At 39.1% G+C, this 11384-nt stretch overlaps 1 protein-coding gene across 4 annotated transcripts in view; it reads left to right on the plus strand.

The window, feature by feature from the left end:
* The window catches only part of LOC119742954, a 43288-nt gene extending 31904 nt beyond the window's left edge, over positions 1-11384 (plus strand). For 3 of the 4 annotated variants that reach the window (XM_038219241.1, XM_038219250.1, XM_038219255.1), the window contains exons 30-33: positions 883-985; positions 3103-3129; positions 6120-6315; positions 8194-11384. In XM_038219241.1, coding sequence (XP_038075169.1) covers positions 883-985; positions 3103-3129; positions 6120-6315; positions 8194-8242 — 375 coding nt within the window. In that variant the 3' untranslated portion in view covers positions 8243-11384. The remainder of the gene's footprint in view (positions 1-882; positions 986-3102; positions 3130-6119; positions 6316-8193) is intronic. The other variant, XM_038219259.1, reaches the window with a different exon arrangement.

The following is an 11384-nucleotide window of genomic DNA, read 5'->3' on the forward strand; positions in this document are numbered from 1 at the left end:
CCAGCCCTTATAGGATCACATGTAATTACCCCGAAAGTACCTACCGATTTAATGACAGATACCTTGCTCAAAGAAGACTAGAGGCTAGACGTTGTTATTGTTTGTGCGCGATAACCCACTGCGCCGCCGCGATAACCAGCCGCCGCGCGAGGGCGCTGTCACAACCAACCAATATCACCTATGAACCCGTCAGAACAACGTCTAGACCACTTGCTATTGGCTGTGTAATGCGCACGCACCTGTTTGGCCTAATATATGCAGCGCGCAAATTAAAAAATTCAAGCTCTCAAATTTCTTCCAGTAGTATAAAAGCTGCAGCAAGATTTTTGTGCAATTTCACTGGTCAGCTGTTTTGTTGTGTGTAGTATGTGTAGGACTGAAAATGGACCGTAATTGACTGCAGAAGTCGCGCATGCGCACTAATTTCCCCCATTTTTCAGGGGGAGATTTTAGCAAGTGGTCTAGACGTTGTTCTGATGGGTTCGTCGGTGATATTGGTTGGTCGTGATAGCGCCCTCGTGCGGCAGCCGGTTATCGCGGTGGCACGGCAGGTTATCACGTACAAACAATAACAACGTCTAGTCTCTAGACTATGCTCAAATCGAAGATAGGACTGGTATCAAATGCCATGTCAATAATTCTGCCTAAATGGTATCGTTGAAGGTGGTTTCAAAACGTTTACATGCATTCTAATATCTAATACTAAACCCAAAAATTGTGTATACGTTTTCTCTGTTTTCTTAAAATGTGTAGTAGGCACTGAGCTGAACCTTCAAATGATTAGTTTTTATGCATTTTACTTCTGAATTTTCAAAAGAAAAAAAAAATGTGCAAAAAGCAAATGATCCTATGACCTTAAATGTTGTGTAATGCAACCCACAGATCAGTCTAGAGAGAGCAGACACCTTACCGTTGCCAGACCTGGCTGAGATTGTTGAAGAAGACGAGGAAGCTTCTACATCCAAGCCAGGCAGTCCTAGCAAATGTGAGTTGACTACACTACCGTAATTTCCTGCGGATAAGGCGCGCGGCGGATAAGGCGCAGGTCCCTAAAATCACACACAAAAAATTCAAACGCCAACAGATAAGGCGCACCGCCGCATAAGACGCATGTTTGACCGCACACAGAAGAACACCAGGCGTCACCCGGTGTCGGTACATCGCCACAAAGGGGCCATTGTGTTGCCTTAGAACGATCACACTATTCGGAGGATGAATTAAACCGTAACCACAATGGCTGGTCACATGTAGAGCCACGAAGCACTTTTCCCGAGACGATAAGTCCAGTGCGGACAGTGCGAGTTGGTAAAAGCGGCTCAGGAAAGCGTACATCCGGCCCGAGCGCCCTGTTATGCATACAGAGACCGCACGAACCTGCACGTGCAGTGGCCGAACATTTTGTAGAAACACGCTGCGGTGTATCATCAAGTCCGAGCGGTAAAATCTCGTTAAAATATATATTTCAACGGACAAATACATACACAGAGAAGAGAGATCACGTTCTGAGAATTAATTTGCGGAAATTCTCTTTCTCCACCGATGTATGTTATTTTCTACGATCCAAATTGCACGGAACATGCACGGAACATCATGGTCTGGTACCGTACGTAGGCCGTAGTCACTGGTTCCTGGCCCACATCATAGCTTCGATTCTGTAAGCATGCGATGGGAACCAACGAATACTGATGGCACTGCTGCCGCACGGAACATCGCACAGCGGCATGGCTTCGACGACGTGCATCACAAATGCGTCAGAATTATCGGCCTTTTCGTCAAGATTTAGCGTGTCAAGATGAAATAATATCGTGTAAACGATTATGTTGTGCATGCAAATGGCGTGTGTAATATTACTGTGCGTATCGGCGGCTGAAAATGTGATCGGCAATTTGTTTTCTGTGTACGGTGAGTCATTATACTGACACTGTGACAGCTCGGTTACTTCTCCCACGCGGCCTGGGTAAATTTTCCCGTGTCGAAAGTCCAAGTGCGGACAGTGGTCACATTTGACCATTTCTCATTTTACCATCGTCTCGGTAAAACCTTCCAAAAAAAAGGTCCAGTGCGGACACGGCTAAAGTCTAAAGCAGACTTCGAAGATATCCTGTACAATAAACACCCTCAACGTTCACACAATAGAACTTGAGTGAATGCGATTTCCAAACGTTTAAGTAATTCTGATTGCAGCATTTTCGGAATGAAAAAACGGCCACAAAGAAAAACGTTTGTATGACGGCATTGTTGGAACGAAAGCACGAACACTAAGGGGGATCAATGCATTGCGGCATTGTTGGAATGAAAGCACGATCATGGGGGATCAACACATCGCGGCATTGTTGGAATGAAAATACGGTCACAATGTCTGGAGAGTTGAGCCTTGGTTGACTGCATTATTGATTGCGGCATTGAAAGAATTCTTCACACAAAGAAAAACTCAAGCGACACCAGATAAGGCGCACCTGTAGATAAGGCGCAGCGATGTTTTTGTGGTCTAAAAAGTCAGATAAGACGCGTCTTATCCGCAGGAAATTACGGTAAATACTGCCTGGTTTATTGTCTTAGCACACTGTGCCTCTAGGAGCTAACTACAGCTGCTGAGGAGTTAATCTTACTTCGCAAATGTTGAGCGGCAAACTGGCTGAAAGCACCATGCTTCATCTAATATGTTGCCCTGCAAACTATCTCAGCTTTGTTATAAAACTGGGTGTTTTTTTCTTCAAGCAAAGTTTGTTGCTGAGAGACTTGAGTTTGAATTCATTCAGATTGTGTTCTGTACAATCCATAAAAATGAATATAAATTTGGAAGAAAAATTCTGTCGGTTATCAAAGCATGACATGATTTTCTGATATCAATTATATCCAAATTGTTATCCTGGTCACACAATTGTACTCTGAAACATTTTTTATGCTACACATGTTGTTGTGGTCTTGCAAAGATAATCATACACATAGCTATATCATATGGCACAACATATTCTTGATGTGATAAATTTCATGCGAAATTAAACATTCTTTATTTGTATTTCATTGTCTCAAATAGTATCAATTCTTTTTTGAATTTTTGGCAATTTATTGCTTTGTTCCCCTTCGTTTTGCAACTCAAAGATGAGGACAATTATCCTTCAAAGACTGGTAAGAATGCTTGGCCATTGATGAACTTGTTTCCCAGTACTAATCCTTAACAGATCAGACATCAACTGAATCTTGCATGCCATTGACATATGCTTTCCTGTCAGGTGATTTGTGCCATGTGTTTCGCTGTGCCAAATCACCCAAATATTTCAAACCTCCATTTTTCATATTATTTGAAATGCATGTCTTGGAAGTTTCTTTTTATGTTTTGAGTGTGATACAGAGTTCCTGTCCAATTCTATCATTAACCCGCATGAAGTTGTCTTATTTTCAATTTGAATGTCGTCACCACATCTTTCTGACCTCGACATACCTGATGCACATTATTGTATAAATTCTGAAAAATATGCACCATGGTCTCAACTAACATTTGTATGTAAAAACAAAATCTTTTTGGTTGGATTTCAACGTTTTGCACTTCCTTTTCAAAGATGATATAAAATTTTTTTTTTCGCATATGTCCCATTGGTATTTAATTTTGAAACCTCGTCCAACATTAAAGAACTACCGACACTTATTATAGGAGATATGTTTTTGAGGAGGTATGAAAGATTGAAATTTAACTTTTTCCACTCGCACTGGATTTGATTTTCCCAAATCTTTCAGTACTATAACTGTCATATACTGTGCTGTTTTATAATGGTAGAGATGAAACGTATATGTATACACACTGAACTCTGTCAATCCTTGTGACATACAGTTGACGTATCCGTACTGAGGGGCATGTGTTGTGCCTGCATGTCTGGTACCCATGTCATTTTGTCCAACCATACAGACTCATGATGGTTTTGTCAACATTTGTTCCTGTTATGTTCCATTGGTGACCAGGATGGATGCATGGTTTATTCATCTCATTCTATGTATCACATCAAGACAGACACTGTTCTACGAAACATGTGGACATGTTCAGCTTCTTCCATTCCCACCATTGACTAAGCAACATGTATTTCTGTCAATCTTGTTCAGCCGTAATGCGTAATAGACTTTCTGTGGCTACGATTTTAAAGTGTTTTCTAGATTTGACCTACATTAAAATAATACTGAAAAAGAAAAATCTTATTTATTGAAACTAATGCAACAATAGAAGGCAAAAAAAATACCAGGACTCAATTCAGTTCATCACTCAATAACCTAGGATACACGCCTACTCTGGCAGTGTAGGGATTTATGAAATAGGATTGTTTTAATTAATTGTGAAAAATATAGACACTGTGCCCTATGACGTCACGCCAACAGGCAACCAACAGGCAACCCAAACATTTAAGAGTATTTGCATGTTATTTGGCCAACTTTAAACAGTGTATATCAGCTATTGAAACCACTCACATTTCAAGAGATATACATGCAGTTCAGAAGAGAACCGTTTGCTGAAAAGTGGCATCACGTGACCACAACATTTAAAATAATACACAGGACAATTGCCTTCTTTCTTCCTGCACCCCGCGTGCAGACGCTTCAATGGTCTCCGATGAGCGCTAAGGTCTTTGAACATGCTCAAAACAATCGCGACACCTCTGCGCCCAGGCCAGGACGCCGTAATGACGCATCTCGGGCGCTGTGCGAGCGTGAATCGTGCGACATTGAAGTGGTATTGAGGCAGCATATAGGCGCAAGGCAGTCGATGTAGTCTCCATGAGAAAGTAACTCGACTGCGATGAACTTGTAGAATAATTTTGAAACTGGACTGTGTATTGACCGTTTTGTCGTGGTATTTATACAGCGCAAGTGACGTCACATGAGCATATTTTGGTCGAATAGAGAGCGCGACGCGAGCTACTAGGACGTATAACAGCAGGCAGAGCGTAGTGTGGGCGCAGTGACAGCGCAGCGGCAGCGACTAGATCGAGTAATTGAGCTTGACAGGGGCGCATAGAGAGCGAGTTGAGCGCATCGTAAGCGCGGGAAGAGCACAGTATGAGCGTAGCTTGAGCTTCTTTGAGACAGAAAGTTGTCATTTTCTTGCGTCCTCGCTGCGATTGTTAAATTTATGAAATATTTTTGGTCGCCGTAAGGTCTCCTATGAGATCGCATATAATGTGACAAGCCCTTTAGTAAGCAAATATAGAAATACAACAATTTGTTTCAGCTGTTTACCATTTGCGAAAATGCAAAGACATGTAATTTTTTCCAGTGTCCGTTTTTTGTAACGTAACTAACCGAGATTACATGTCCCCATTACAATGCACAAAACATGTCTGAATGATTTTGCTTAGTTCTGTGTTATAGGTCCTGGTAAGATGTATTGATGGTACCCTAATGGAAAATTGATATCCACACGTTGACATAGGAGTCATGTTAACCTATTCACATTTTCTTTTACGGTTATCAATGCTGTATCATTTGTAATTCGTTTGTTTTTCTTTTGTATTTTGTAACAATGAAGCCATTGTGACATGTTGTTTGTGTGTTAAGGCTTAAACTTTGCCATAACCGTGGTCACATTTTGTTCCCAAATTTCCGACCATGAGATGCATCCCAGCTGCAACATTGAAACCATATTCACTCTACATGCAACATTGACCATCTTAAATGTGCTGTTTGCAAAACACCAAGCAATTTGACACTCATAAGCTGCCTTTTTATGAATAATTGTTAAACTTGGAGACCAATAAGCAGTTTACTTGACTTGCTCCCACAGAATGAGACTGTATAGTAAAGAACTTTCAGATTTGGCATTTCAGAGAAAATGGAAACTAGAATTTCCAAATTTATCTATAACACTTAGAGGTTACACATCATTCTGTCAAAATGTTAAGTCTGGAGAAAGAGCTTAGGTTAGAAATAAACATCACCACAATTCTTACAAAGGTATAATTTTTGTGGCCATAGTTGCCACAGATGACTATTGGTGGGTTAAATGATGACATTGGTTACAGTGCAAGACAAATCCTTGATATCTTGATGCATTCAGAGACGTCGTTTGGAAGTGGCTGAACAGATTGTGTTAAATTTACTCAAGCATGTCTCCTTGTCCACTGTTCCTACAACAGACACTCTAACGGTTGACAAGCCAGAGGTTCCAGCCAGTGTCAAGAAGAAACAGAATCGTGAGAAGACCAAGAATGGTGAGATGCCATCTTGGATGTTGAAGTTTGCCCAAGACAACAAGCTCAATGTGTTGTCGGACGTCAAGTTTGAGGAGTCCAACAAGGAAGCTGCTCCTGTCTCAACATCAGATGAGGAAATGTAAGACCAATTTGCAATTTACTTCTATGTGTAGCTTTTCTCCCAGATTAGTCACTTCCATCCATTTTTGACATTTATGATGGATTATATGCTATCTTGATGACGGTTGACTTGGAACGAAGATATAGCAATAACCCCAACGACTGAGTCCTTGCGTAGTTCTGGTGCACAAACCTTATGGGACACGTCAAAAAAAGTTTGTCCAAACAATGGGAACAAAAGATGGTAACAATAAGTGTCCTCAATAGTATGGATTGACGTGGTTACAAAGAGAGAGTTGGGGGAGACCACTTGGAGGGACATTCCAACACATTGCTGACAGCTCAAGCAAAGACACTACAGATTTGTGCGCATTCAGAAAAGAATAAGCCGGGCATACTTTGCACTTATGCATGCATACATGCTGGAATTTGTATCCTTGTGGAGTCATTTCGCAAAAATTTCATTAAAATTTGAGAGTTTGAAAATCTAGTTTCAAAATCCTCCTATTTTAACCAGAATTAATTTCCTGGGTTGAAATTCAGACTATATATCACATACATGCACAATCATTGTGTCCCTCCCATTGGGGCTTTTGAAAATGGTCACAAAATGCCATCTACTGTTTGTGCACGGAGTCCATAGTCAAATCAGACCACGCATGTATGTTTTTGTGTTAGAAGTGAATAGTATACAAACATTGAGTGGCTAAGAGTGGAATTAGAGGAATATTATCTCAAGGTAAAATCTGGACTTTTTTGCCTCGTGAAATAGAAAAGTTCAGATTTTACCGAGCGATAATATTACTCCAATGTCACAAATTAAAGCCACTCAATATTTGTTTTATATAACTGACATATAGATCCTTGTTGTTTGATTTGCAGTTAAAATGAACTTCTATTTCAATACAAAATTGGTGGGAAATGTATTTCTCTCTTCCAAACCACCCCTTCACGAAATGTTTGAACCCAACTCTGTAGCTACTGGCTCTTGGGAACAATACGCGCTTTGCTCAATGCGCACACCAGCATGCATTTGCACACAAATACCGCGCCATGGATGGAACAAGGATGATCCCAACTGTTGAATAGTAAATCCCATTCACCATGTGCGAATGGGACCTCTGAGCCCCGGCGTGAATGGGAGCAATTATGAATGTCACGTGATGTGAGTTCAACCAATCAAATGACAAGGATCTGCATGTCAGTTATATAGTATTGATTTGAAATGCCAGTACTCTACAGGGCCCATGCAATGTAATTTGTTTAATGCAATCTTTGCAAATGCACCTTTTTGTCCCATTTAGCCCTATTTTCAGTTTTCGGTTTGCCATTTTCAAGGGTATTTTGGTGCCTCTTTTTTTACACTAATGCAAATTTCAATATTCATGAGCAAAAGTGTGATGTCATTTCAGGCAGAAACCTCAATGTTACAGCTATTTCAGCACCAGAAGTTGGCAGAATTGTAGATGTTTCGCTGTCATAATTTTTTTTTTTTTTTTTAGTGATTCGTTGTTGTGTCAGTACATGGCAGTAAACCAATGAGCAAACTTTTCTCACAGATGTTTTCAATGAACAAATGTTTGGGTTCACAATTTGAACAGAAAACACCTTACTGAATAGTGTCTTCCTGAAATGACATCACAGCAACATCACTCTCAGTTGTCCGGGAAAAAAATGGAAAATTTGAAAAGTTTAAAGAAATGCACTTTCAATAAATTAATCAAAAAGGGATGTCAAATAGTTTTCATACATTTAAGAGTAGTACAAAGTTGCACAAAATGTGTTCCTAAGAAAATTCACTTCATTGGCCCTTTACGTCCTGAGTTTTGGTGCCTAGTTCAATGTAAAACACTTAATTGACACCTCTCTGACTATACTATTGCGATTTTTTGTTTAGGCAAAGTCTACCTGGGAAGGTTCAAGCAGATGGAGAAAGTGAAGTATAGCATAATGCTACCAGTGGCCTGGCTGAGATCCCAAATGGAATTGAAGAAAAATTGCTTTCAGTATCAGATCAATAATCCTCAGGATAATATGAAATTAAAAGGTGCAAAATATGTACACTTTACTGAAAGTGGGAGTTATGCAGGCAAGATATTTTGGTGCAGTGTTTTTGTATAGAGCCAATGTGTTTCATATTTTGTTGATGATTCAAATTCAAGATGAAGTTGTTTTATTTTAGCCAAAGAGGGGTAGCTCGCCGCACCCCTAAAACTGTCCATTTGATCATGACCAAATTAAGTAATTACAATAAGACTTATGTATTTACAAGATTTATACAATTTCAGTAAACATTTACATGTACAGTTGATATTTTTTGTATTGTGGATATTTTTGTACAAATTTAGAGACATATTTACAGGAGTTTTGAATAGTAGTCATCACTTTATATTTGTCTGTTTTGTACATTTCGGAGAAAAGTCATATTTCAAGGTTCGACTGAATGAAACGATGTTAAATTTATGTATTTAACTTAAATGATTAAAATTCAAGATATAAAACCAGGAGTCCTTTTGGACATTTGACAGCAATACATATAGAGATATCCTGCTCTATTGTACTATTTTTAAATCCATCCTTAATGACATTTTTAAAAGCAATAAGAACTTTTGGTGAAGAGACCCAAAGCAATTGTAAATATTTTTAGAAACCTTTATTTTTTAAACCAAATGCACCGTGTAGAATATACATGTATACACTTCCACCAACAGAACAAGTAGCCTGCAAGTGAACTTTCTATTGAAACGAATGTTATTATTTTTTTTAAATTCCGTCCAATCAAATCAATGACCATATGAAATCAGATCCAATCTGTTCCGTCCGTATTTATTTTTTGTCCTCACAAGCAAATTACAATATGAAATCAGATGGAGTTTCACTGTAAGTATTAATACCTCTCAAGTTTACCTGGTCCTATTGGTCTAGAACCCGTCTCATGGGTGGTCTTACACTGCAGTTTAAACACCGTTCAGAGATGTTAAAAATCGTTCGCAAGACGCGCTGAATTCTGCGCCACACGCATTCAGTACTTGCCGCACGTGCCTACTACAACTGGGTACTTGGAAACCACTGATATATCTCCATATAAGGAGAATGAGATATCGAGCAAACCACGCTGGCGGCACGGGCCATAGATGTGGCCTGAACATGTCTTAAAACTGTTTGAAAAAGTATCATCGGAATTTTGTCAATTTTATGACTTTCTTTTTAAAGTTTTTGACCAATAAGGTATTCATGAATGAGAACAATAGTGTGGTAGAGTAGTTTTAAAAGTCTGATTGAAAATCAGTCAGGGGCCTGGTCGCCGATAATGGCCATCACCAAACCGCTTTTAGATCAGATGTTTGTAACTGCTCTACCATACTGTTTTTCCCTAATCGATGGTATTTACTTTTTTATTCATGATTAGCCGTGTGCTTAAAGACGATTCCACATTATGTTCATACTTTCAATGAAAGGAAAACACAGGAATGTCATTTTATCCATGTGAGTAGCAATGTAATACACTGAAGCATAACCCTGAATTCACACAGGGCCTGGTGTTAAAACCCAACCACATGGTGTGGATTTGAACCAGGGTCAAGTGGGATACCATAGAGAGTAGTACAACCTTAGTGCTTATAATTTATGCTCTCTTGATTTTTATATTACGGTTACAACTGATGATGCAATATAAAAACGTGTGGTATTATTTTTACTCCACTGCTAAATTGAGTGGCAAAATTGTGCCCACTTTCTACAATGGAAGCAGGATTGGGCTTCCATAAACAAAAAAGTTATTGTATGTAAATTTCAAAATGGATTTGAACCTATCAATGTGTGTGAGCATAACCATGTTTATTTTTAATATCAAATGTTAGCAGATTATCCAGAAATCTTTGTAGTGTACTGTGAATGGTTGAGGCAGGGGCAGCTTGAAATCTTTCTAGCATTAGATACACAGTTATACATGTATTCCCATCACTTGTACAGACCCCACCTTGTGTCCATGGGTTCGTGAATGGATTCCATGATTACATATAGCATTTTCCTTTGTTACATGCTTAAATTGTCATGTCTGAATGGAGTGGTCATATAAAACTTGTACAATATCTATGCAATTATTGACACCATTCCTCACTGAAGAAATCTACAGAGTTACACAGTTGTTAAAGCTGCATTCCCTGTGCTCTTCAACAAATTCAATTTTTGTTTGTTAATAATTTTGGGATGGAACTTGACAATAGCATGGGGAATGCATCTTTAACCCTAACTCCGTACTGTCTTTACTAAGTACTAGACCAAGTCCACCAAAATCCATCAATCACACTGCTTCCAATGCATGCTTTGCTTTAGGCCTCCAGGCCCAAGTCCATCATACTCCAGCAATATGTAGTCACACCAGGCATGCAGGACCAAGTCCCCCAAAATCCACCAAAATGGGGGCATGGATTTTGATGGAGTTGGGGAGGTTAGGGTTAAAGATAAGAAAATACCACTTGAAATGTTGAATCCTTTCCCTTTTGCAGTGTATTTTGTTTTTCTTATTTCCTATCCTCAACTATTAGCCAGTATTTTCACATCATTTACGACACAGATACACTGTTAATATTCAAGATGCTTTCTAAGACACAGTATTCTTAAATGATTTTTAAGCACAGAGGGTATTAAAGACAAAGACTGAAAATGTGGGAATGCAACTTAGAAATCTGTTGGGGAGATTTTTGGTTGGAGTAGTTTTGTACCCCTTTTTAAAAGGTTTATGCAGTGCAGGTGTATCGAGTTATTCTCAAGGGCGTGTTCTTTGTAATTGTAATGAGTTGTAATGAATGCACTAACGGTTTACTCATGTCTATCCCAGCGATCCACCACCATTATGGTACAACTACAAGTGGTATATTGTACAGTACACTGTGCATATAATTATTTTTAAAACTTCTTCTGTAACAAATTCAGGAACTTGAAAATTAGGTTTGTGACTTGAGTACTATTCACTCATTTTGGATCAAGGATTATATGTTAGGCTCATACATGTAGTTGTAATACAAACTGGGTGTCTGTTGAATCTAAAGCAATGAGCCATTAAACTCAATGATTGATTCTGGCATA

The sequence above is a fragment of the Patiria miniata genome, unplaced genomic scaffold (assembly GCF_015706575.1).
Source record: "Patiria miniata isolate m_02_andy unplaced genomic scaffold, ASM1570657v1 HiC_scaffold_11, whole genome shotgun sequence".
Lineage (NCBI taxonomy): Eukaryota > Metazoa > Echinodermata > Asteroidea > Valvatida > Asterinidae > Patiria > Patiria miniata.